The 27703-nt window shown below is 40.9% G+C and overlaps 1 protein-coding gene across 2 annotated transcripts; it reads left to right on the forward strand.

Moving 5' to 3' along the window:
• The first annotated feature begins 270 nt into the window (after nt 1–270).
• Nucleotides 271–26469, forward strand: dse (dermatan sulfate epimerase). Of its 2 annotated transcripts, XM_085382088.1 has the most exons (6): nt 271–464; nt 4541–5006; nt 10774–11027; nt 17912–18151; nt 20648–20855; nt 23822–26469. In XM_085382088.1, the coding sequence occupies exons 2-6, from the start codon at nt 4585–4587 to the stop codon at nt 25566–25568; spliced, it is 2871 nt and encodes a 956-aa protein (XP_085238214.1). In that variant the 5' UTR covers nt 271–464; nt 4541–4584; the 3' UTR covers nt 25569–26469. The 2 variants fall into 2 exon arrangements, with proteins under 2 accessions (XP_085238214.1, XP_085238216.1); XM_085382090.1 differs by lacking the exon at nt 271–464 and having other exon boundaries at nt 4864–5002.
• The last annotated feature ends 1234 nt before the right edge of the window (nt 26470–27703 follow it).

Here is a 27703-nt window from a genome sequence, read left to right on the forward strand (position 1 = left end):
ACATGACTTTTGAGTCTCCTACATCATCAGTGTGATTTTTTTCCCCCAGATATTGCAAATATTTTACAAATTTAAACTCACATATTTAGTCATTTTTTTGTCAGGAGATTCAACAGCCAATCAATTTGGGGGGAAAAAAAAGAATGTTCTGATTAAACTTACTATTTGAATATATATCCACGTTTTTCTTGCAGTTTACAGCAGCTCTGGTTTGGGGCTTTTCGTTCAGCCACAGTTCATTAGGTCCTCTTAAAGCTTCTCTTCCTGCGGCCCCTCCTCATTCGCCAGCATGACGCTGGCTCCGCACTCACACATACCTCCCTCCTCTCTCTGTGTTTCCTCTTGAAAAAAAGGGATTATTAAATTCTGCCTTTCAGCCGTATCAATCATCTTTTTGAAACCTGCTGCTGTGAGATGACAGCTGGAAGAAGTGACATACGGATTGTGAGCGCCGCTTCTGACAGGTAACGACTCTCCCCCCCACACACATTTGAGAGGTCCTTAAATCTTTTTGGTGGGCTACGCACGAACAAGGCGACTTTGTGCGTGGCTCTGGATTATCAGTACCACCGAAAACGAATATTTCCGCGAGTGTCGGTGCTATTGTGTTGATGGAGGGTGTTTCCTGAAAGCACAGCTGCTTGTGTCGGCTGGTTTTGGGGTTTAATGAAACGCAGAAACTCTTTGAGCGAGAAGTTAGCTTAAAAATTTTAACGTTACTTTTACCGTACCTTATTACCTTACAAACATGAACCAGAGGAGGCAGCTCAGCTTCATACCTGAGCGTGACCGTGGAAAAATACGGAATAAAAGTTATGACTGTTTTCTAATAATTTATTAAACAGCACGTCATTCTTGGCGTACTTCACACTGGAATTAGCTAGTGTTGATAACGAGCTAACGTCCAGGACTTTGTCTTATTACGGCTGTAAAGATGTGCTAAGGTAACATAAAAACAAACCCGAAAAAAAACCAACGTAATAAATATGAGAAAATGCCAAAGGTATCAGCCGGTGGAAAATTACTGAGCGGAGTAAAATGCTGCCAAAATACAAATGTGAGCAATTACATGAGAAGTACAAGCCCAACACTCAGGCCATGCCTAGTTTTCCTGTAAATTGGGGAAATTGTTAATAACACTGGAAAATATCTGTTAAGATGAAAGGTCTGGTATAATTTAAAAAACCTTCTTACTTTTCTTAAAATAGATCACTGTTACCAGGCTAGGTTTTTAATATGATCAGTGCAAATTCAGCTATATAACTTAGTTATATAACTTAACCTTTAAATAAGTCAATAAAAAATCTAAAATTATATTTATATTTTCGGTTGGAGACACCACAGGTGGCACTTCCTTTTGGCTTTACTCAGCCCTGGTGCTCTTCTGTTAGATGAACCTAGCCAATTCAGATGGCTTTAAAGCAGTGAAGCCTTCAGTTCAGAGCTCAGATTCGTTTCATATATTCAGGTATTATCACCTGATTTATCCATTGTTTTCTTAATGGAGAAATGTTTTTCTTAATTAAGTAAATCTACAGTAGTGATGTGTCGGTCGCGAACGAAATGGCTCTTTCGAGCCTGTGTTGTGCCAAAAAGTGATTGTCTGCCAAAAACTGAGTCCCAGTGTTTCTGTGTATTTTTTATGTGTAATATCTTTAGGTATGTTCGTAAATAGACTTCGGTGAACAGGGTTTACAAAGGGGTTATATAGAGAATTAGAAAATTATCCGTTTTTCAAGTATCTTTACAACTCTGTGTTATTGTACTTACATTATAACCAAGCCGGTCCTTTATCCCCACTTAAAATATTTTTACAGAACTATTGTAATATTTGCTGCCATTTCTGCTGTCCTCTTGGCCAACTTACTCTTACAAAAGACATTTTAATGTTAATGAGATTTTTTTTAACTGCATAAATAAAGGTTATATAAAAGTCACTGCCAAAAACTGATTGCGGCTTCTACCTTGTTACACGAATGCTGTTTGTGGCTTAAGATGACTTTGTCATCCATAAGGGATGCATTTGACGTATGTTTCACATAGTATAGCCCAACAAGTTACTTATAGCAGTTTAAATACGAGCAATCAGTTTTTGGCAAATACCGGAAATCACTTTTTGGCACAACACCGGCTCCTTATCTTTTTTTCACTTCACTCCGCACTGGGGCCGTGTGCTTGCGCTGGGAAGAGTGGGGAGGGCCGGTAGTTACACTCAGTAGTACAGGAACAGAGCAGGAGGGAGAGACAGAGAAAGAGAGCCAGGGACAACAACGTCACATTAGAAAGGTATAGTAGTCATCCGCAACAGAAAGTAGTTGTGGATGATTAAAGGATACAGAAAGTTTATTCATGCAGGCCTATATGACAGAGAATATGCATGTTCTTTTTGTTTTCATATTTTAATTTATATTTAATTGTGTTGTGGTTTGCAGTGTTTTGTGTTGTTTCACTTTAAATTTGTTTAAAAGGAAAAAGCTGAAAAATTAAATAGTTAAAAGTTGAAATGTGAATAGTTTGTTTTTGTATTATATGATTTATTTATTACATTTTATGTGGAGTGAATAAATAAAAGTATATTTACGGTGGACCTAGAAACAAAGCATGTACAAACATGTACAAACTCCAAGCAAGTACCAACGACCGGATTTGGTGTGTGATAGTAACAGGTAAATGAACAATTTTTAAAAAATTATTTGAATATATATGAGTGCTTGTGTATAAATACACAAACAATACACATATGCTTTCAATTGTGTAATTTAAGTGATCTAGGTAGCTCTGTTTTGGAAGTTCAGTTAACGCTAGAAATGTGTTTTGGAGTTTGTAGTGCTTTGTCTCTAGGGGCCACTGCATATATTTATATATAAACATATATAAATAAAAACACATTTTTTACATTAGTAATTCCTTTTGTGCATAATTTTATATTGTTGTTAATAATAAATTAATTAAAGCAACAAAACAACCTGAAGAGCCGGTTCGGAGCCGAAAGAGCCGGTTCTCTAAAAAGAGCTGGAAATCCCATCACTAATCTACAGTGATGTTAAATGGAGAGGGAAGGCAATCATCTCTGAAAAGCTGCAACCATGACATACACACCCCTCACCAAGGAATGATTATCCGTTAAAACAGAGGAAATAAAATATCTTAATCACTGTGTTCAATACACATTTTGCAGATTATGTTTTTACATTCAGTTACAGTAGGATATCTTAACTATCACATGCTTTTTATCCTTTTACAAAATAAAAAAAAAAGTCATGTTGTAAAGCAGTGATAAAACATAGAAGTCAGAGCTCAGCTGCAGTCCCAGCCAATCAGCTCGTTTCATTCTAAGGTCATCCCGTACTAGTCGATGGCTCGGCTCATACTTTTCTACACATTCAATTGGCAAATATCATACGGGGCACGCTAGTTAACCTGCTCTAGACTGTACACATCAGCTGAGCAAGCCGCTTTGCAACCCACCTCTGCCCTCCTCTTTTCATCCTTTTTTTGACCTAATTTATATGAGAACTGTTGTCACTGATGCCAGCTGTGCTCTGTGCTTTGCTGCTGCCAAAAAGAAATAGACAGAAATAGCAGTGTTTAAACCTTAAATATCAACATAAAAGCATTATCATAACTATGTAATATTTTTTTTTGTATAATATGCCAATTGTAAACAAACATATAAAAGAATCTGCCAAATAACAATATAAATAATATTATTATCATTTTTTATTCTGGTAGCTCTAATTTTATAACAATCTTCTGTTGACTACAGCTGTCCTGACTGAGCCTGAATTTAATGAAAACCATAAGATAGAGAGCTTAAGAAAAAAAAAAGTTTTCTGTTCTGCTTGGTCCTTGGTATAAATCTTCCACCTTCGTGTTCACCACAGAGGAATGTGACGCCTCCTGAGGTCAAATGTCAGAATTAATTCCAGGAGGAGACTCAGTTTTACATTCCGGCTTGAATTTTCTTTCTTTATAAGATGCACGTCCACTTTCAGCCTGTTAGAACGGACTCCAGTCTAGACGTCTTTTAAATCACTACCAAATGCTTTTCCACTGGGGCTTTGCCAAAAGCTCCTCTAAGGTCATGGAATTTACGCTCATGTTTGGAGCACAGTCTCACTGTAAAGCACACCATTTTGGTTTAAAGCGTGTTTCAGTGAACCAGACTAATGTTACTGCAGTAATGGGCCATTTATGACCTCTAGGGCCTGCTCCTCTGGCCTGGCCTGGGTGTGCATGGCAAGACTTGTCTGACAATAGCAACGCCGACTTAAATCCTGTGGGTTTAAGAGAAGGTAAGGCGGTGTTTCATGGAAATTTTAGGCTATTCTTAAATTCTTGGAAACGATAAAGTCCTACTCTATCAGACAGTGCTGATCGTTTCTAAACACTGCTGCCTCTCCATCAGTATGGAAAGGCCGGATCATCAGGCCTACAGCTGTATCTAATTATTCAAGGAATGCAGGGCTTTTGCGAGAAAAAAAACTCTGCAGAATATGGGCCGGCTTTCTCAAATCTTTCTCCCCCTTCCCCTTCTCAGCTGAGCTCCTTCGGCAATGCCACAGCCCAGTCTCCGATGAGAGGATGAGAACCTACACCCGCGGGGCGCCCACTGTCTTCTTCATAAGTCTTCTGTGGCCCCTGCTCTCTCTGGCAGCTGTAGCCGAGGTGGACCCCAGCGGAGGAATCCCCTTCATGGGGGGCAACTACAATGGTCATCCCATGCTGTACTTCAGCCGTGGGGATGTGGAACAGCTGCAGTACGCAGCTGCAGGGACTCACCAAGAGATGGCGAGACGAATCCGTGAGGCCGGGGAGACCATGCTAGAGCACCCCGAGGAGTACCTGCCCCCCTGGAGCCCGGCCGAGTTCAGCGCCCGCTGGAATGAGGTTTATGGAAACAACCTGGGCGTCCTGTCCATGTTCTGCCTGCTGTACCCACACAGGGCCGGGGCCCTCGATCTGGTCAAGGACTACATGGAGAGGATGGCAGCCCAGCCTAGTTGGTATATTTTCTGTTGTTTTTTACTTGTGACTGTGACTGTGACTGAAACTTTTTGTTTACAGTTTACAGATGTTACTCGATATCTCTGCCCCACCCCTACATCTTCATCAATGCAGCTTTAATGCTAAACCACTGCTGTCAGTGGCTTTTTAGTCAGTCCCCTCTCTGGAGTGTTCCGGTCCTTCTCTGTGGGAAGACTCGTGGTAAAGATGCATTGTGGGCCGATAAGTCTGTAGTCCAGGAAATATGTTTAGCAGCTGTTTGCCCAAACAACCCCCACCCTCACCCCAAGTGAGAGGAAATGAAATATTCAGATGTGGGCTGAATAGTTCAGGCCTGGGTTGTGACTGAAGCTCAGGGTCCAGGTGACCTGACAGGGACTGCCTCTAGTTGTGGTTAGTTCTCCTCTGTATTGCATATCATCAGGCTAAGCTACAGTCATTTCCCTAACCAATCTTTCTTGTATTTCCCATGTTTTCAACTTGGTAATCCAGCTGTGGGAGCTCTTGCTTTAGTATGATGTACACTTCATCCTAGAGAATATGTTTCCATCATATGTTTGCTTCAGTTTACACAAGGCTAAGTAATTCTCAGGGAGTTTTGACACGACATTTGCCACCTTTGTATGGAACTTATGATTGTGTGGTTATGACATATGCAACCTCAGTGTTTGAGTGGCTGAACAGAGCTGCAGAGTATACACAATCAGTGCCATAGGGCTCATTATTATCGTTGGTTTGAACATGGCAGAGGGATCTTAGCTTTGCTGCATATCAGCACTTTGATGTCAAATTAGGTAAGAATGTATGATGATGACTATTTTGGATGTGCAAAGGAAACCACAGCAATGAGCTGTTTATATCAACTCTGAACACAGCATATATTATCTTAGGTGACGATAGGTTGCTACGTTCTTCAGGCTTTGAAGTTTCTCTAAGTATCAATTCAGTGCTTTTCACAGAGTTACATTCTGTTTGTTGCAGGAGCATTTTGTTTGAGGGTGAACAAAGCCAAATTCATCCATACTTCCCCAAACTAATAATTAAATATACATATTACTGTCAGTTTTTCAGGTAGAGGTATCCAGGTAGAGTTGAATAGCATTTTTCCCTTAATAAATAAAAAACAACATTTCATATTTACTCTAAGATCATCAACAAAGACAACTAAACGAGTGTGGCAAATTGCAAAAAATGAGAAACTAGGAGAGGGGAAATACTTTTCCACAGCAGTGTATCTGTGTTAATTTAATTCAGGAAGAAAACAAACAGAAACTATTTGGTCACAAACAGTTTTTAAGAATGATAACACAGCTAAATGGAAAAAGTACTCAAAACCTCTAAAATCCAGTCATCTGAATTTAGGCTTTAAATGGTTTTCTTAGCAAACTTAACTGTTTACTGCAGTCAGCATCTTCTTTGGACACTCCACTGCCTTCCTGCTACTGATAAACTATGTGACTGGGTCATAGCATTTATTTTTTATTCATTCGTATTATGATTCAACAGAAAGTGTGTGGTTTTTTTTTTTAAATGTCCTGTCACTCACCCTAAACCTGTTGTGGCAGATGGCTGCCTCTACCTGAGCCTTGATCTGTCAGAGGCTTCCTTCCTTCTCACTGTCACCAAGTACTTGCTCAGAGAGGGTCGCATGATTGTTGGAGTTTCTTCTGTGTCTGCTTTCTAATTTACAGTATTATCCGGCTCAAGCTCGAGGTGGTTGCTGTTGTGATTTAGCGCTATATAAACAAATTTTAACTAAATTGAACTTAATTTAAAATGTGAAAACAAAGTGATCTAAACTAATGTTCTGCTTAGTCCCAAAGTCGTTGTACAAAGCTATATTTCTTTAGCTCCAAAACCTCTTTCAAGTTTAATTATAACAGTCAAGACTTATTGGCAACCAAAATTCTCAGGGGTAAATTTAGACTAGCCACTCGGAAATGTGTCAGTCTAAAATCGAAATGATATAAACACATGCATGTCTATGTTTTTATTTTCCACCTCGCCACATTTCCTACTGTGAGAAAAACATTAGCAAGTCAGCTGAATTCATCCATTCAGCCAATGCCTGGACAATCCTCAGGCTTTTCACAGTCAGCCATGACTGAACTTCATGCCAGTAGCCGTGCTTCCTTATTTCCCTAACAATTCGATTGAGTTCAATGGCCATCAGTTCTGGCTGGCAAATGCAAAAAGGCTGAAAAGTGGATTAAAGTCATTCACCGCTTCCAATTCTACACACATTCTGTTTGAAAGACTAAAACCAATCAGAAGTGGTGCTTAAATACTTTCATATATGGAAATAGTGGCTTCACAATCTTGCAGGAGTCAGGCTCTCTACCTGTATAATATTTGTTAATCATCACCATCTCAGTGCTTGCTTCTCTTACATTTTCAAACAGTTTGCTCAACCTCTGCAGTTTTTGACTATTAATGGTGTAAACAGTGTTAATAAGCAAGATTTAAATCAGCAGGTCCTGCAGGAATGTTGGGAAATTCTTGTGTATAGTTTGAGTTTCCTTTTTTTTTTACCAGTGGTTGGGGCGTGTCAAGTTATGTATTTCGGTAAACCAAAGAAGCTGGGGAAAAAGAAGACTTAGACTCGTTTTTCAGAGCCAATTAAATTGTTTGTAATGTTGCTGCAGATCACTTTGTCGATACTTGTGAGATAGTCCTCAGTAAATATAGGGTGAATGGAATAGAACCATGTACTTTTTTTTCTAGGGTTTTTAATTTATTCTAATGTATTCTAATTAGCCAAAAAGGTTTAGCAGGACTTAGACATGCAAAAGTTAGCAAAAGAGCACAGTTAAATCAAAGTCTCCTCTACTGGTGGTCTTTAGATTTTTATGTTATCGTACTGTGTCACCGTGCCAGTTAAAATGCCCTCTCTGGATCATCATTAGGATGGAAACAGACACCATAGATGTTTTACACCTGGTTCACTTCACAAACAATACATTTGCAATAAAAAGTTTTCCAAATTAATATTATACAAATACAAAACAAGCTATAGCAATATTGCAAGTCCTAGTGACCGAAGAGTGTTTTTTGACTGCTCCAGTTTCTTAGAAATTTCAAAGCAGGTTTTGTGCACCACCCATGATTTTCTTCCCTGCATCATTTCCTCCCCAAAGGACTTCAGATGTGGAGAATAAGTCCATATTTCTAAGCCTAATTTGTCTTTCTTTTTCATTTATTGAAATCAGCATTCAATATTAAAGATGTCAAAATTGATAAATGTGATAATTAACTTCTTCATCGCGCTACTATACAAACGCTGCTCAAGATTCTTGGCAGTACATGTTCCCAGTGGTGGAACATCATTATCTGTTGTGTCACTCACAGCAGAATTATGTTTCTCCCTTATCTAAACTTGTCAGTTTGTGTGTTATAAAGCATTCCTGTTGTTTCATAGGTGCTCAGTTTTACAAGAACAGAAAGAGAATCTCAGGTGAATTCTTCTTTAAAGGGACAGTTTAATCCTTCTCATTCCACTGCACGGTTGCCATGTTCCCTCCAACCACTGAACAGGGCCAGGGGGATTTTCCAGATTGGCATTAGTGCAATTTACAGGGCATTTTTCACAACATTAGGATGTGTGCCACAGTGCAGAAAAGAAAAGCCACTGAGCATGTGTTTTCACGTCTTAAGAGCACACTGTGAGTTTTCTACTTGGCCGCACTTTTATTGTGGTCACTGAACCTCTCGGGGCCTCTGCAGAGTGGCTCCAGGACCTTCAATTACGCCTGCAACAACCATGTTCCAATGAAGAGCTTCTACTTTGTGGCAGAATGGTGCCTGCCTCTCTGGTGCGTGTGTGTGTGTGTTTTTTTTTATTGTCATTGTACATGTGTGCCGGAATAAAATAAAAATAGTGGAATAAAAAGCAAACAAGAGAAATATATAAAATCAAAACTAGTGTGTTTTGGCATAATTTAATATCAAGTCCAACTCTAAGTTTGCAGTAACTTTTATTCTCTTTTCTTTTTTGTCCTTTGGCCAGATTTCAAAAATAAAAAAAGCTCTGATTTTCAAATGAATGAATATAAATTTAAGGATCCAGCTGAAGGAAGAATACCATTAATGCATTTTATCAAGTGTGTAATTGGGGCAGCTGGGGGTTTCTGCGAAGGCTCAATAGTGTGTGTCCATAGACCACAAAGCAGAGCTACCTATACATACATAACCACAAAGTTTAGAAGTTTTAATGGGAATTTTTGATCATTTTTGCACAAGTGCATTTCTGAGGTTAGAGACTACCGGTAATGTGAAGGCCTGGATCGAAGTCTCTGCTCTAGTTGATCCCAGTGGTGTTCTGTCAGGGTTGAGGTGAGGACTCTTTGCAGGCCAGTCAAGTTTTCCACACCAAACTCACTCATTCATGTATGTATGGACTTTACTTTGGTGCACAGTGATGTTGGAACAGGAAGTGGCCATCCCCAAACTGTTTCCCCAAAGTTGGTACTCTTATGCTGAAGCATTAAGAGCACTATGCACCTCAGCAGCTGCTGACTGATTTTATGTGGCCTACCACATAAAATCAGTCGCTTTCACTTTGTTATGACGCCACCAACAGTTGACTGTGGAATATTTAATAGTGAGGAGATTTCACAACTGGACTTGTTGCACAGGTGGCATTTTATCACTGTACCACACTGGAATTCCCAGTGATTTTATACACTTTTGTCCATGGAAGTGATTGGAAAACCTCAATTCAGTATAGCAATATAGTGTGTTACGATAGTAGTGAAATTGTCTAATGCACAACGGGCTGCAGGACAGGGGATACCCCACTACTCATGTGCCATTTTCAGTCAATGCAAAGAAAAGTATGCTTTCATGGCGTGCACTTGCAGCAGATTGGACTCTTTGTAGCCTGGTTGCTGACGTTGCTCCAACTAGTACTGGATGTTTTTGTAGACTGCAGATGCCAAAGCTTGAAAAATGAAATTATAGCAGCATTATAAATTTCTGTGAAAGGTAGTACAACTACAGTGAAAGTCAACAAACTAGGCTTGATGGTTAGTCAAATTACCCAAAATGACAGTATTTAGGATGCTACACCCTGTGCTTACTTTGTGTCGCACTGAAGTGGAATGCTGCCTACTGTCCTCTTTTGACCCACTCTCTACAACAGAGGTGCAAACTGATTCTTAGTTACCACAATTCAAATTTACACAGGAGGTTTTTTCAGTTGAGATGAACAGATTTCTATTATTTGTTGTTGTTGTTGCTTTAGTGTTTAGTGATTTATCCTTGCAGCTAGACTGGAGGTGATAACAGGACTCTAGTCCGGTTTAGATCTTAAGACAGCCTTTGTGTAGATCTCAGCACAATCCATGATGTCAATTATTGGCTGTTAAAATGCAGTCCACACATCTGTAGTTCAGTTCCCTTTAATTAACCTGAACAGAATGGTTGCTTTCACTTTTTTTCTCAAAAGTAACACTTTGCAGTTCACACGTCAGCAGTCTTAGATCCAACCTGGAGAGAATCTACCCACGCTGCATTTCTAATGTCTTGTTTTGTTGGTACACTTGTAATTTTGCTGATAAATCCTATTTAGCGTCTTTATTTTGCTTTCAAAGAGACCAGCCCTTTTACAGCTGCTATGTTAATTAAAAGCCTTTGCAAAGGAAGGCTTTCTCGTTCATTAGAAGCCATTTGCCAGGATTTCGTTGAAAAGAGTGAAAATTTCATACTTGCAATTTCTTTCCACTTGCTGATGCTTTCCCTTCTGTTTGTCTGATCTATGTATTGCAGGCTTGTTAAAGACGCTCCCTGGGATGAAGTTCCTCTTGCACACTCTTTAGTTGGATTTGCCACTGCCTACGACTTCCTGTATGAGTACTTGAACAAGGGCCAGCAGGAACGTTTCCTGCAGGTGATCGGCAACGCATCACGCCTGATGTATGAGAAGTCCTACGTCCGAGGGTGGGGGTTTCAGTACCTACACAACCATCAGCCTACCAACTGTGTGGCTCTGCTCACAGGAAGTCTGGTTTACATGATGCAGGGTAAGTGTGTGATGGTTACGTTTCTGGCTTCGCAGATCCGTTTCTTGAGTTTGTTGCTGTATGTTATTCTCAGTCTGCTGTGCCAGCACACCACAGAATCATAAAACATTGAGATATTAAAGAACTTCTCAGGAAAAATAAATCGTTTGGGGTTTTTTAGGCCTTCTGTGTTTTGTCCAGTTTATTGTCAGTGTTCAGACCAAGGTATTTATAATCCTCCACTGTGTCCACACAGACCCCATGAATGGGTTTTTTTGCCATGTTCACATGCAAGTTTTTCTGTCCATGGTGTAAAAGGTGGAGACAAACAGGGAGAAACAGCTCCTGAAGAAACACACTAACAATAAATGGTCTATAGCAAACATTTATCTACAGTCTTCTGCCGAATTGTGTGATTAAAACACACATTATCTTGATTCCTTTTCTCCTTCGTAACACAGACGATGCCTCTGAAGCGTGTTTCAGTGCAATCCTTGGTGTGTTTTGGTTTCTGTTACTTCCACAGTTGTTCCATCACATTAGTTTCTCCCCAAAATATTTCTGTTGTGTTTTGTATGATTTTTGTATTTCCGTTGGTGCTTTGTGTGCTTTTGCAGCCTTTTCTCTAATCGCTGGTGTTTTCTGCACACATTCACCACAGAAAGTTCGCACTAATTAACAGATTTAGGTAGAATCTATTTACTGAACACCAATGATGCTGTCCATTTGTACTTTATTGCTCACACTGGTGATCATTTTGAATTGTGGAAAAAGCCACAAAAAATTCTGTTTTGTTTTCTGTTTGTGTGCCTCAAATGTTTTTATGAAGAAATATTTTTCCACAAATAGTTTGGAAGTTGGAGAGAAATCCTGGAAACAAAGCAAAATGCAGCCTGACTAGACGATTATCATTTGTCTGGATTTCGTTGAAGGGATTTAGTTAAACATGGTCCAAAGTCTGATTCCGGGAATTCTTTAGGGGGATGGGTTACACTAACACATGATCAATTGTTTTGTTTTTTTACACGACTGTGAGATATTGAGACATTTCATGCTGTCATGTCTTCAACTTAATCTGCTTCCATGATGTTTTTCTCTCAGTCTGAGCCTCTGATCATGTAGGTAAACTTCACTTCCACCGTCTTGGAAGGCAGATGGAAAATGTATGCATTGAATTCTTGTTCTGCACAACTTTGTAGTAGCACATAAAGCAGTACTAGACCTGCTGCAGGTTCCTGTTAGAGTAGAAGGACTGCCATATAGTCAGAGTCAATGTGGAATCTATCCAGCAGCTGGACAAAATCACCTTTGGGTAAGCAACTGAATGACATGCACAACCCTAACCTGACTGGGTGGTAGGGAGAACACAAGACTGAAAGCAGCATACTAGCTAGTTAGCTCCTGCTGACTGTTCAAAATATGAGTGAGGGGGATTGCCCTCAAGTAAAATTATTGTTTTTGCTAAAACAGTGTCAGAATCTGTAGTTTTAGTTTTGGTTTTACACTTTATATGTTAGACAGCTGCCCCTTTTCTGGTTTCCTCCTCAGACTTTGGACCGTGTTTTTAAGTTTCTCCAGTTTTGCTTTTTCCTTTCTTTCTGTCCTAGCAGTACAGGATTCTCTCTTACGACATTGTCGCCACTTTCTCCACTTAAACCCCGCATGAGCAAGTGCTTGGTGAGAGTGGGAAGGCAAAGCTCACTTTCAACAAGAAGAAACTTCTGGCAGAACCAGGCTCAATAAGCGGAAGATAGGATAAAGACACACTGTGGAAGAGACCCAGTGATTAAGAGATTAATAATTACTAATGATTATATGCAGAGAGGTGCATAAACACATAGTGAGTGAAACCTCACTATGTGTTGTAATGTAAAAGGAATTGTTCCTCGCACAGAATCCTGTGGAATTCCATATTTAACCTAAGTTTACATTTACAACAACAAACTGGATTCTGTTAGATAGGTATGATTCAAACCACCGCACTGCAGTACCTTTAACACCTACGGCATGCTGTAATCGCTCTAATAAAATATTATAGCTTATAATTAACTAAGAAAGCTGGGTCAAGTGATGGCTTTTCATGTAAGAATTTAACTACTAATTTAACTGCCAGCTTGAAGGCCTGTGGTACATAGCCGATACATTGAAGCATTAATTAATGGTAGAACTTCTCAGAGCAGTCTTGTAGGAATAGGGTCTAAAAGACATGTTGATGGTTTGGAGGAAGAACTACTGAAGTCAACTCAGAAAGATCAATTGAAGAGAAAGAGTCTCCAACCGATCAATGCTACTGAAAGTAGCTGTAGATAATGTTACGTATGTGAGATGGTTATGAGTAACTTCTTATCTAGTGGTTTAAATTTTAGCTTTGAAGAGATTCACGGTTCATTAGTTCATTAGTTCAGGTTAAAGGGATACTTGGCCCAACTATTTTTTTATCGGCCTGGCTACAGTGCTGCAGAGAAACCTAGGGTTCTTTTTATTTTCTTCAGTGCAAATGTACACTGAACAAAAATATAAACGCAACACTTTTGTTACTGCTCCCATTCCCCATGGGATGGACGTAGAGACCTAAAATTCATTCCAGATACACAATATAACCATCCCTCCCAAACAGTGGTCACAAATCAGTCCAAATGTGTGGTAGTGGGCACATCTGCTATATTGAGATAATCCATCCCACCTCACAGGTGTGCCACATCAGGATGCTGATCTGACATCATGAGTAGTGCACAGGTGTACCTCAGACTGCCCACAACAAAAGGCCACCCTGGAATGTGCATTTTTTTGCGCTATTGGGGGTCTGGGGACCCAGAACCGGTCAGTATCTGGTGTGACCACCATTTGCCTCATGCAGTGCAACACATCGTCGCATGGAGTCTATCAGATTGTCAATTGTGGCCTGTGGAATGTTGGTCCACTCCACTTCAATGGCTGTGCGAGGTTGTTGGATATTCGTGGGAACTGGTACACGCTGTCGTATACGCCGGTCAAGCACATCCCGAACATGCTCAATGGGTGACATGTCCGGTGAGTATGCTGGCCATGCAAGAACTGGGACATTCTCAGCTGCCATCTGCCCTGAACAATGTGAACCATGATTCATCCGTGAAGCGCACACCTCTCCAACGTGCCAGACGCCATCGAATGTGAGCATTTGCCCACACAAGTCTGTTACGGCGACGAGCTGGAGTCAGGTCAAGACCCCGATGAGGACGACGGGCATGCAGTTGAGCGTCCCTGAGACGGTTTCTGACAGTTTGTGCAGAAATTGTTTGGTTGTGCAAACCAATTGTTCCAGCAGCTGTCTGGGTGGCTGGTCTCAGACGATCTTGGAGGTGAACCTGCTGGATGTGGAGGTCCTGGGCTGGTGTGGTTACAAGAGGTCTGCGGTTGTGAGGCCGGTTGGATGTGCTGCCATATTCTCTGAAACGCCTGTGGAGACGGCTTATGGTTGAGAAATGAACATTCAATGCACGGGCGACAGATCTGGTTGACATTCCTGCTGTCAGCATGCCAGTTGCACGCTCCCTCATTGCTTGTGGCATCTGTGGCATTTTGCTGTTAGACAAAACTGCACATTCCAGGGTGGCCTTTTGTTGTGGGCAGTCTGAGGTACACCTGTGCACTACTCATGATGTCAGATCAGCATCCTGATGTGGCACACCTGTGAGGTGGGATGGATTATCTCAATATAGCAGATGTGCCCACTACCACACATTTGGACTGATTTGTGACCACTGTTTGGGAGGGATGGTTATATTGTGTATCTGGAATGAATTTTAGGTCTCTACGTCCATCCCATGGGGAATGGGAGCAAAAACAAAAGTGTTGCGTTTATATTTTTGTTCAGTGTATTTCCTTTTATAGCTATCCTTTTTAGAGAAATGGGCTGTGGTTGATTTGGAATGAGTCCTGTTCCCTATCATACGCAAATCATACAGTAAGAACACACTTGTCCTGTGTGTTTGTGTCATACATCTGATGGTGATTTTGCGTAAACTCTTTGCGCAGTTCTTTTGTGTTGCACATGTTAGTAAATGGGGCCCGCTATCTTGAGCATGTCCTTTGCAGAATCTGCCATGATTACTCCAGTTCACTATCTCAACACCATCGACTAAATATGTATGTGAAGCAGAAGAGGAAGGAAATCAAGATGTTCTCAAATTGTTTTCTGGCGTTTAAGATTTATTACTGATGTAAACTAAATTTAAGCTCAATTGCCGAGAACCACTGTGGTCACAGTGGTTTTATTTCTGCTCATTTTTCATAAAGGTTACCAACAAGCACACAGTTCTGTGACATCTCAGGAAAGTTGCAACCTGACCTTGTCTTGCTTGGTTTCATTTTACTCCCCAAAAATGACTTTGCTCCTGCTCTGCATTACTGAGGAAATACACTGTGTTTTCCTCAGCTTGGTTGCTTTGTTTATGACATATTTATTTTTGCTTAAATGGTAAATGGTCTGTATTTGTATAGCGCTTTACTTGGTCCTAAGAACCCCAAAGCGCTTTACACTATACACAATCATCCACCCATTCACACACACATTCACACACTCAAGTGTGATTTACAAGCAACCTCATGCAAAGATGTGAGTTTAAAAACTAACTAGGGTGAAGAACTTTGCTTCCTAATAGTTTGGCAACACATGATCGATTTTAAGTGATCCAAAAAACAAAAATCTGCTTTATTTAAGATTCTTTTTTAGCAGCTTCATTCAGGCGTCATGTCTAACGCTGCGCTTAATTCAAGCTTAATTTAGGCATGGCATTAAATTCAGTCCTGGCTCTGAATAACTGAAAGCTTTCCATTTATCGCTGCCAAAAACTACGTACTATATTTTTTCTTCATAGGTTATCTGACAAAAGCTTTTTGCACACTGCTGCCAGTTTGAGAATGAGTTAAAGATGTTTTCATCGTAGCAGTGTACGCCCATTCCTACAGGTCAGATGTCAAAACTGGCCAAAAGTCATTTTATTATTTATTTGACACACAGGGTCAAAGAATTTTAATCAGTATAACAAGAGGCAGATCTGCTTACATAGACATTTTTTCAAAATAAACATGTAACAACAGAAGAGTGGCTTGAGTTATACTGAGTTTATTTATAGACATTTGAGCTTTTATGTGAAAAACATGGAACAATAATCTCTTCTTTGCTTAAACTTTGTTTAAGGACTGGAACTACTTCATTTGTTCAGTAGCTACACAGCTCTGTTAAAAAACTGCAACCAAATCAATTTTATTTTCATTCAAGTGTCGCAGCTTAAAGGCTGAGTTATGTTTATTTTTTTGTCTTCTGAACGTTGATGCATGAAGTGATGCACTCAAGATTGTGAGCGATAATCACCTACACACAAATATTTGATAGTGTTACTGTAAGTGCTAATGTCTGCCTTTTTGATCTTTAAGGGGATTTTTCTCGTGTTTCTTCCACTTCCCTCTTCAGATTCAAAAAAGCCACCAGGCTGAAAAAAAGAAAAGCGTTGCTACGAGGCGACTACCATTCTGTCGCTTGCTTTTAGACGAGTATTTATTGATCCATCCGTTCAAAAAGAACATGTCCTTGTGACATCTCACATATTGTTGTCAGGGATAAGATCATTTTTGTGTCAAGATGTTAATTTTGGTCCGTATTGCCTGAAACTAACCGGCTGTCCAGACAGACTGAAGGATTGCTCGGCGAGTCCAGGAGCATTAGTGGAAAGTTGCTGTTTCACATTCCTCTGGAGTGCAGAGTGAAAGTGCTCTGAAGGCTGAGCTGGCAGCTGTGGTTCCTAGCACTTAGAGCGTCATGCCCTCTGTCGGTCAGCTGTCCACAGCGTTAGACTCTGTGATAACAGCTACTCTATGTACATGCGTATGAGCTCACATGCTCATAGAGCCTTTTTTCCCTTTTTGTAAATGTTGGTGTACGAGTACAGTGACTTGTGTGGTGTGCCATCTTTTCGATTTCTGGATGTTCTGTGGACAACATTTAACTGTCACATAATACATGAATGGTGATTATTAATACCTCTGTACCTCACTGTAGTAAAAAGAAGCCTGATTCTTCCCTGAGAAGTTGGGGTGGAAGTAGGTTGCAAAACAGAATACAGATGTACAGTGACTGTTGGAAAACTTAAGCGGCTTAAACTCTGTTTCCTGTATGAAATTTGCCAACTGGATGTGTAGAAGGATATCAGCTGATGTGGGATGGGACAGGCATCAGCTGATCTGCCAGGATTGTGGTAGAGCCTGACTTAATGGCTTGCCTGAACTAACGCTATATATTTTTTCTTTCTTTCTTCATTTCACAGCAAAATCAAATCAAAAATGTATCTATGTTCTTTTCTATATCGCAGTTTCCTTTTAAATGTGTGAAATGACGGGATGTGGACATTAATTATATTAAAGTGACAGACAGCTCTGAAGTTGGCTCCTGGACTTTTGTAAGCACTGTTTAAGCCCTGTTTGTGTAAATGTAGTCTTTGTGTCTCTGTTTGATGACTTGTAAATACCTGCTCTGTGCACAAAAGCCAACCAAACCAAACCCATTCAGGGATGGCTCCAGTGGGTGGACCATGTCTCAGAGAAGGGGGGTGTTGTGGGGAGCGTGTCAACCAGAGTTTGCTGACAGCCCGTGATTCCTCAGTGAACTGTGGCTACAGTGTTTATGTGGCTGCATGTTCTCATAGTAGATTCTGTGTGTGTGATCTGGTCTGTGTTTATGTCTAAAGGAGTATATATAGTAGAGTGTAGCATAGCTGTGTGATGTAGCCACAGCTAAATATGGAAGCTTTCTTTAGATGGCACCCTCAGATCCATCAACAGGCAGAGTCAACTCTGAAATTGTTTCATGAACTGAAATTTAGATTTAGTTTTGGATTTTTTTGACACCATCTGAACTTCCTGTGTTCCAGGTTACCTTCAGGAGGCCTACCTGTGGACCAAGCAAGTCCTGTCCATCATGGAGAAGTCCATGGTTCTCCTGCAGGATGTGACCGACGGTTCCCTGTATGAAGGAGTAGCATATGGGACTTACACCACCCGCTCTCTCTTCCAGTACATGTTCCTGGTGCAACGCCACTTTGCCATCGGCCACTTCGACCACTCTTGGCTACTTAAACACTTTGCCTTTCTGTACAGGACCATCCTGCCCGGTAAAAGTGACACCACATACTGCCAGCAAAATTAATTATGTGATTTTTTTGTATTTTTTACTGTAATGGTTATATTTAGGCAAGCACATAAAAAGTCAGTAACCTGTGAGGAAGTGTTTATTCAGCTATGAGTGGCCTAGACATCTGGCTTATGCCTACTAGAACGCTTCCAGCCAAAGGCCTCATTATGTTAGCTTAGGCATGAAAATTACCTCAGGCTGCCCCACTGGAGAGCACCCTCTCCTCTGAACTGATATGGGGCATGCATGCGTGTAGTTATTACCTTTCTGGATGTCTGACAAAGCTGTGCTGAAGCATGCGGGGATCTGTGGTGTCCTGGGGGTTTGTCTGGAGGTCAGGGCGAGGGTAGCAGTGGGAGGAGGGGCCCCCAGGTCAAACTCAGGCATTTTGCAGCCAATTGCTGACAGTTTCTATATTGTAGCTGAGCAGCAATTCTGCACCCAGAAAGCACCTCTAATTGCACTGACCAGGAGAGCCTGAGCTTCAGAGCCACAATAGCAGCTTTCTCCTCCTACCAGACAGGAAGACAAGGCCAGATTATCCCAAACTGGCCTCGGAGCACCCTGAATGATCGCTGTCCACTAACTGTCTGTGTTTTTCTTTTGGGATCTTGTGAGATCTTAATGAAATAATAAGAGGTTTAATGTTACTTAATTGTTCACTGTTTTTAATGTTGTGTTCTGTTGTTGGTGTGTATTGGAACAATAGCTCAAGCTGAAGCTTCACAGTTTAAAGAAGCTAAAGTGTCAGAAGACAGCTGGAAAAAAGGAAGTAACTGTCAGTTTAAGTTCCAGTATTAGTCTGAGTCTTGAATGCAAATGAAGAGATGCCAAGTGCTGTAATGTAAATTGCATGTCCATATGCTATTTTATATAAATGGCAGATTTACTTACCATTGCTACTTTTCCAGACAGATTTTGAAATAGATAACAACCTTCTAATAAGTCAGTAGCATTTTGACATGTAATTTAATGACATGCGATTTTTAAATGACTAAATCCAAAATTTCAGAGTAGTGTTTTTTTGTCTTTCCTCTCATTAACTCATATGACGTATAAGATTTATGTGATCACACTTAAATCCAGGTTGGAGATGGTTGGTGTGGGTAGTTTTGCGTAGTATATTACCATGTTGTATGGAGATGCAGTGTTTATGTTATTTAATCAGGTTTTTTTTTATCATGTGTTGCATGAAAATGCCACCAGAGCACAGAGTCTACTGGTGGATGAGAGCAGCTGAGCTCAGAGAGCTATTAAAAAAAGCTCTAAATAGTAACTTTTTGGGCTGTTGAGTTTCCATATATCTATGACAGGCATTATCCAAGGAGATGATTTTTGTGACATCATGCCATATATTCCAGTTACCTGGATTGATACTTGTGTAAAACCTCTGTGTTTACCTGAGCACTCGAAACGCTTACTGTAGTGTACACACGCTTTCATCCCTTTAAGCCCTGTCCATCACACCTACTCCAATGCATGCATTTGGCATTGCCAGGGATTGACCCATGCTATCTCCTGAGTTGGGATAGACCTTCTTATCATCCTGACAAACATGACATTATGAGTTGTCTGTGTCAGGAAAGTGTGAGTGCACCTAAAAACAGATGCCACCCAAGCAAAATGAAGGCTAGGCTGAAGTACAAGCTGGAGGGTGAATAATGAAAAAAGGTGGAAGGTCAGTTGTAGTGGGTGTTGCTGAAAGACTATGGAGGATTGTTGTGTATCTTTGTATTTTGTATGGTTGCTTGTATGTTCTAAAACTGTTGACAGGATTAGAGAGTCAGTCAGTTGAAATATAAATGACCAACGTTCTCATAGATGTTATTGTCAGTTCATTTGCAGTGTTTACTTAAAGTTAAATGAAGAAAGGTTAATTTCTATACAGATACAAGAAATATAATTCTACCCATGGTCCAATGTAAAACTAATCTAAGTACTGCTGTGCAAAGGATAAAATGAAGACATTAACTTTGGTTTGAGTGTAGATTACACTGAAAGCAGGGGCTTTATAAGTCTGAAGAGACTTACCTTGACAGTGTTTGTGCTATAAGTTCCCGAGTGTTTGGGTTTGACAAATGATTTACTGTGATAACATGTTGTAGTTACTATAACGGGTTTCTAAGAATCCTCTCAACAACAGAGAGCAAGAGTTTCCTTATGTAATTATAGACAACAAAACTGTGTGAACAATTTGCACTTAGTGTGGAGCTGAGCTGGGCCACAGAGGTTTAAGATGGGGAATGCTCTTTTGTTACACATTTGTGATCACAAGCCAGATCCTTTCATAATGAGTTTTGCATGGTTGAGTTTTGTAATTTGCAAAGAATTCATAGTGTTTAAAGTGCTATTTTTGCACATTTTTTGGCTCTACAAACCTCAAACTCACTCAGTACAACATTTTATTTGTCATGTGTACCCTTTACAAATGAAATATGGTGTTTTTATCTTCTTTGTGTTTTCACCATCTCACCAGGATTTCAGCGAACTGTAGCAATTGCAGATTCCAACTATAACTGGTTCTACGGGCCAGAGAGCCAGCTGGTATTTTTGGACCGCTATGTGTTGCGTAATGGCAGTGGAAACTGGCTGGCAGATCTAATTCATCAAAACAGGGTAATGGAAGGGCCGGGGCAAGCTGGAAAAGGCCAGCGATGGTGTACTCTCCATACAGAGTTCATTTGGTAAGCTGCTCAGGTTAATTTCATCGTTTTTTTGTTAGTGACAGTACTTTAACATACACTTCTGCACATCTTGTCAGGGGTCACTTTTTGGTCATTTGGTCAATTTTTCATGTAAATTTAAATGGATAATATGATAAATTGTTGCCTTTTTTTACACTTGCCAATGTTGGGCTGGAAGATCATCCATTTAACAGGACAGATGGCCATGAGAGTCTCTTGGCAATGAGCATGAGACAGGCACCCACTAATTATTCTTGCACCAACTGCGGCTGCATGGCATTAGCTGAGAGAAATGCAAGGCAGCACTCGATCCTGACATCCTGATTGTCAAAGTTTTGCTGTCAGCTGTTTCTCACTGCAACGTTTCAGCTACTGGAAGGCCTTGGTCACCGACCTTTGGGTGCTAACCAACACCTAACAAGTGTATTGAGGCTTTCTCCCTTGAAAGCAGAGGCTTGCAGATTTTTCTATACTTGGATAATTAGTTGACATGCGGCCCTACTCAGATGCAGACTGTCTTAGACATAAAAACTCTTCTTGTGTTTGTTCAGTTGCTGGGGAAACTGACAGAAGTCGTGGAAGCCACTGGGGCTTCTTTCTTGGGGCCCCCTGCAGGTTTGTATCAACAGCTTGGGCCTTGACCCCCAGAAGGACCAAAACAGGCCAGTGGTAGTGTTGAAGTATTGCCTTCAGTCTCTGGACACCTGGAGGAACTGGACTTTTTTTGACCCGTGGTATTCCTTTGGATCATTTCCCTTCCACGGGGAAGTGGTGGTTATAGATTCCTCCCTCTAAGGCTGTAGTGCTGTGTGAGACCACAAGATAACATGTATCATGATAACCAATGGGGCACCAGATCAGGTCAGTTCCTGGAGGCTCAGCAGCTCTTAACATGAGCTTCTCCTCACCTTGTGAGAATGAGTCAGACATCATTTCTGACTAAAAGTCCCCTGGTGTATGAGAGGAGGCTGAAGCCAGTGGTAGATCTAGCAAAGGCATGGCCCCAAGAAGGGATGGGTATTGATAAGATTTTCACGATTCCGATTCCATTTTCGATTCTGTTTAACGATTCGATTCTTTATCGATTCTCTTATCGATTCTTTTTAAAAAAGGAGAACACTAAGGTCGAATAGCTTAGAACTTTGTTTTATATCTTCTCTTTGAACAAGATAGAAATTTAGGAGTAACATGGCCTTACAAACCCAACAGTGAGATCTTAAGAGATCCAGCCTACGGCTCTTCAATGGGGTGTCACAGGGTCCCCAGGAAAAAAAATTGTAAATGTAAAATAATAAAATAAATATTCTTCTGTAGCAATAACAAAGTATAACATAAATTATTCTGTAGCAATTACACAAGAATATCCAGTAATGTCCCTGCCTACAATTAAACACATTCACTTACCAAAAATTGGGGGCATCTGCTGTGGCAAATGGGTGCAAGCCTTTTACCACAAACTCAGTCACTGCTCGGTGACATTCGTCTATCCTGGCCTGAAAGGAGACGCTACCGGTAGATTGCAGTGAGAACTGCCAGCATCTGAGCCAGACTCTGTCTGTCTCTCTCATCATGGTCACCTAAATGCACAGTAATGGCAGGTTTTGTAATAAGGCAGATCGCGCTAACATAATATGCACTGTTAGTTGATTATTTACCTGCGGCATTAACGGGAGAGGACGTGCAAACGTTACCGCTGCTGCTGGGTTGAGATTCACGAGTCCGGAGCGGAATTAAAAACACGACATTCATTTAAGGTCATCGCGTGTTTTGTGAGCAAATGCTTTTGCATATTCGTAGTGTTTCCTCCCTTAAATGAAATATCCACTTTGCAAGTATTGCAAGTTGCCCTGTTGTCATCCGTTCTCGTAAAGTATAACCAAACTTTTGAGCGTTTGAGCCGCTTACGCGCTGTGTAAATGACGCTCCGCAATGTGGTGACATCCTTCAGGGCGACTGGAATCGATAAGGGAATCGTTTACAAAAATGGCAAACAATTCCAAGGAATTGAAACAGTGGGAACCGGTTCTCAACAAGAACCAGTTTTCGATACCCATCCCTAGCGGCAAGTGATCTGTTTGCTTTGGAAACATCAACGCACTCACATACTTGACATACTTTGCCCTGTTCAGGCTCTAAGACATTGACATGACTCCTGGCTTCTGTAAGATAGATGCAGTCTTGGTCTATCATGAGAGGCACAAACAGAGGCTTTTACACTGGGTTGTTGATACCATTTCAGAAGTGTAGAGACTTCAGGGCCTCCAAGTTCCACCTGTGAAATGTCCTTCCACCAGGAGTGGAGCTGTGGAGAGATGTTTCCCTCAGTGACATCTGTGCCACAGTTCTTGAGCTTCTTCCTGTACCTTTGCCTGCTTCTGCAGGGTTAATGTGGTCAACCCTCATCCTGTGGTGACAGCAGTTGTGCAGGGCCCTTTGGTCTGCGACTGAGTTGTAGTCTGAATCTCTTGTGACTTTGTTGGCGTGAGTCATCCAGGTACTTAATGTCTTCTCTGGCGGTCAGCATTAAGTAGAACAGTGCCAGTCTCTGCATTTACATGTGCTCAATTAACCTTGATTAACATTTTAATACTATTAATTAATATTTTAATATTTTTTTAAAATAAAAATGACTGCTCTAGGATAATAACACCAGCAACAGCCCAGTCCATGATGGTTCTTTTAAATGGTGTAATGAGTCTGATACTCAGTTAAACATATTTAAGATGAAATATAGACATAGTCATTGATTTTAGAAAATCCACTCATATACATAATGGATGTGGTTTCGCATTGTCTTGCTCAAATTTTCAGACAATTTCTTTTTCCTTGAAAGGTTTGAAAATTTGCAAATATTTTTCCTGATTTCAGGAAATATTTTTCCTGAATTGGTACATTTATTTACATTTTAGATAGCATCCCAACGTTTTGGATTTGGGGTCAATAATATCTGTCCTCTGGTTCTGCAGGTATGACCCAGGCCTGGTCCCCAAACCCCCATCAGATTTTGGAACACCCAAGCTCCACTACTTTGAGGACTGGGGCGTGGTAACATATGGAAGCGCTTTACCCGTCAAAGCCAACAGCTCTTTTCTGTCCTTCAAGTCAGGGAAGCTGGGGGGACGTGCCATCTTCGACATTGTTCATAAGAACAAGTACAAAGAGTGGATTAAAGGGTGGAGGAACTTTAATGCCGGCCACGAACACCCTGATCAGAACTCTTTCACGTTTGCGCCCAACGGTGTCCCGTTCGTCACTGAGGCACTCTATGGACCAAAGTATACCTTGTTGAACAATGCGGTTTTGTTTAGCTCAGCCTTCTCAGGGAGTTGCTTTAAGCCATGGGCTGGACAGGTTACAGAAGCCTGTGATTCCAAGTGGTTAAAGTACAAGGTGGGGCCAGCTGCTGATGCTCAGGGGAGAGTGGAAGCTGCTATAGAGAGGAAGGGCATGATCTTTATCCGAGGAGAAGGACGTTCTGCTTACAATCCAGAACTGAAGATCAGGAATGTCCAGAGGAACCTGCTCCTTCTTCATCCACAGCTCCTGCTTGTTGTCGACCACATCCACCTGGATCCTGACAGCCCTGTCCGTGCCATGAGTGCCTTCTTTCACAACACAGAGCTGCCATTCCAAGGTACAAAGGTAGATGGTGTTCATGGAGCGTTTATATCACACGGGGAGGATAAATATAAGATGTTCTGGATGGATGACACAAACTACAGTAACAAAGGGGTGGTAGGCTACTGGAATTACCCTCGAGGATACCCTTATAATGGCTCCAACTATGTGAATGTCACAATGCCATTGAGGTACCCTCACACTAGGATGGCCTACATTTTCTTTGGACCAGGTGTGGATGTGCAGAGCTTTAGCCTGCGTGGGGATAATGAGAGGGTCGATATCTACCTGGCCACCAAGAAACACATCTACACAATTTACCTGTTGACTGCAGAGGTCACCAGCAAGGCACTTTTTGCCATGGTGCTATTGGACAACAAGAAGATCGTATTTGAGAAGGAAGCAGCTGAGGTTAGCAGCTTTCCGGAGGAAGTGGAGGAATATGTCAGCCTAATGGAGGACAACCTCCAACACGTCAAGCCCGTCTTCCAGCAGATGGAGAGGCACATCCTTGGACGGGTCCTCAACACCGTCAGCTTCCGAAAGACAGCAGAGCGCCTCCTCCAGTTCACTGACAAGAAGAAGACGGAGGAAGCCATTGAGAAGATGTTCGCTATGTCCAGAAAACAGAGCAAAGGTAAGGGGGGGAAGAGAGTGAACCTCGGAGATAAGCTCTCAGAGACTCTACCTGACATTTTTGCACAGATTGAGGTGAACGAAAAGAAAGAGAGACAGAGAACTTCAAAGCGCACATATGATGACAGTCCAGAAGAGGGCGATGCAGATACGCGGGCCTTTGTGGATTACGCAGACAGCCGCAAGAACAGAAAGGGGGGCTTTTTCAAGGGTCGCAAATTCAAGGAAGTTCACATGGTCGCCACAGCAGGAAGCGACAGTTTACCCAGCACGGCTTCCTACATACGCCTGTTCCTCCTCCTGAACATGGCCACCTTCTTTTCACTGCTGGCTGTACTGCTGACTCGCTTTAAGAGGGGTCGGAGTCTGTACACACAGAGATGTTTCTACAGCATCCTTCTGATCGACTGCTTCATCCTGCTGTACCTGTACTCCTCCTGCTCTCACACGCAGTGCTGACATCACGAGTGTACTGAGCACGCCAGCTGATCCGTGTGCAGTTTGAATGACCTCACACCTCACTCTGAGCCAGGTCTTATGACAGGATAGTAAGGCCACTGTTCCATAAAACAGAACTGAGATTTCAAGAAAAAAATGGGAAAAAGGTGGAAGGTTCAAAGATTAATTTTACAAGAAAAGTGTTGATGGTGTGAGACAAAGTTAAATCACAAATCCAGCTTCCATCACATAGTATGAGCATCTTGTAACATTACAGATGGTATCAGTCAGGCAAGTTTTGCTCCTAATCTCATGATTTGTAGCGCATCTTATTATCACCTGTATTGTTGTAATATCACAACTTTTGCTTTTATTCTCACGGGTGTGTAATAATTCCAAAGCCAAGAATGAAATCATGGTACAAACATTGACCATAACATCTTCTCGTACTGCGATACCCACATGGAGCTGTAAACGCCAAGTTAAAGAGTGCTAGGCTGATGAAAGCTGTAATGATGTCAGACTGCTCAGGTAAATAATGAACTTGAAATACAGAATCAGAATAATAGAGAGTTTGTTTGTGGTGTGTTTATTTTTCATTTCAAGCACAAAGAGGAAGCAGCATATATGTGCCAGTGGGAGGGCACTAAAGGTATCCACGGTGTACTTTCAGCTCCTCCCTTATTTCCGCAGTGGATGGATCCATGTTTTGATTAGGCACAGAATTTATACCAGATTTTACTCTTATTTTCTAATTGTTATATGTATAAAAAACAGTAAATGGTAATGTTAGATAATTAATTTGCATGAGCTAATTTAATGTTTGTTGCTTTTGTCTGAGAAACATTCCCTGACTCAGGATTGGCAGAGAGTCAGCTTTGTGAAACACTGGCAGAAACTTTAAACCCCGCCCCCACCCACATATACTTCTAATAATTTGTTTTATTTGAATAAAAACAACTTTTTAGCATTTGAAGATTTTTATTTGAACTTTTTTGTGTACAAAACAATCTTGGAATGTTGACTTTAATATTGTGATATAAATGTTAAAGTTCTGTACTGCCCAAAATCACACCCTTACCTCAGGGCTACTTATTGATTACTGATCTATAGATCAGGACTGCATTCTGGTAATGAGTGTACACTTATGGGAAAAAACAGTAGTCTTTTTTTGTCATCTCACAGAAAAATCATAGTATGAGACATGCAGTATACATAAACATTTACTGTAAGAGTTTTGTCTTTTCCATGTGGGTATTCTTGAAGTCTCTGGCTGTTTCTAACAGTGGCTTTAATTCTGTGGGATGTAATGAGTGTCTGTTTAGGAAAAGCAGTGATTCCAAGTAGGAATGTTTGAATTGCCAAGATAAGAGGAGACCACCTCTAATGTAATAAGCTTCTGTGGAGCTTTAGAGATCTGTGTGAAGGTGTTCTCAACTACAATGCCATCTCCACATTTGTACTTGAGATTTGTCTTGCTCTACAGAATTGATAGCAACACTTGTAAATGTATATATTTTATGTTAAAGCGAAAATATATTTTTTGGTCTCTCTTTTTTTTTTTACCATTTGTAAATAAAGTTAGAACATGCAGAAGTTTCAATTCGCTGTGTGTTGTGTCCTGTAAGCGTGTTACAGTATGAGCAGTACTATGGCCACTGCGCCATTACAGCTGTGGAATCAAATGCTGATCAACACTTCAGTGTGTTACATCACTTATTTTTTCATGTACTGTTGGCTGACAGGGTTGTAATTTGGTGTAACATTAGAGTTTGGCCCAGTGAAGTGACCATACACAGTGCTAAGTTCTCAACTAACACATCATAGCTTAGCTAGCAAAGCTGTATTTATAAACTATACAGATGTAATGCACAGACACATTCATCTGATAATTATTGTTAGGTAACAGACTTCTTGGACCATCTCTAGCACACAATGCACAATATTATTTGTCAGATAGTCCTATTAAAAGTTTATTTTCCAAAAGATACTAAAAGTACAAACAGTCTGTGTGGTCTAATTCAGGGATGCTAGTTAGTAGAGGTGTGGACTAACATGTCAATAAAGCAGCCACACCCCTAACCTTGAGCCTTTCCTGAAAATATACAGTTGCTATGAAAGGAGAAATTAACCACAAAGGCCAAAACTGATGTTTT

The sequence above is a fragment of the Rhamphochromis longiceps genome, linkage group LG15, assembly GCF_057381845.1.
Source record: "Rhamphochromis longiceps isolate RC_006_pf linkage group LG15, R_longiceps_female_GT1.1, whole genome shotgun sequence".
Lineage (NCBI taxonomy): Eukaryota > Metazoa > Chordata > Actinopteri > Cichliformes > Cichlidae > Rhamphochromis > Rhamphochromis longiceps.

Bases quoted from the DNA above. Each gene is read 5' to 3' on its own strand.
- dse (XM_085382088.1), top strand. From the start codon at position 4,585: ATGAGAACCTACACCCGCGGGGCGCCCACTGTCTTCTTCATAAGTCTT. The intron at 5,007-10,773 runs GTATATTTTCTG...TATGTATTGCAG, and splicing joins ATGGCAGCCCAGCCTAGTTG to GCTTGTTAAAGACGCTCCCT. The intron at 18,152-20,647 runs GTAAAAGTGACA...CCATCTCACCAG, and splicing joins GTACAGGACCATCCTGCCCG to GATTTCAGCGAACTGTAGCA.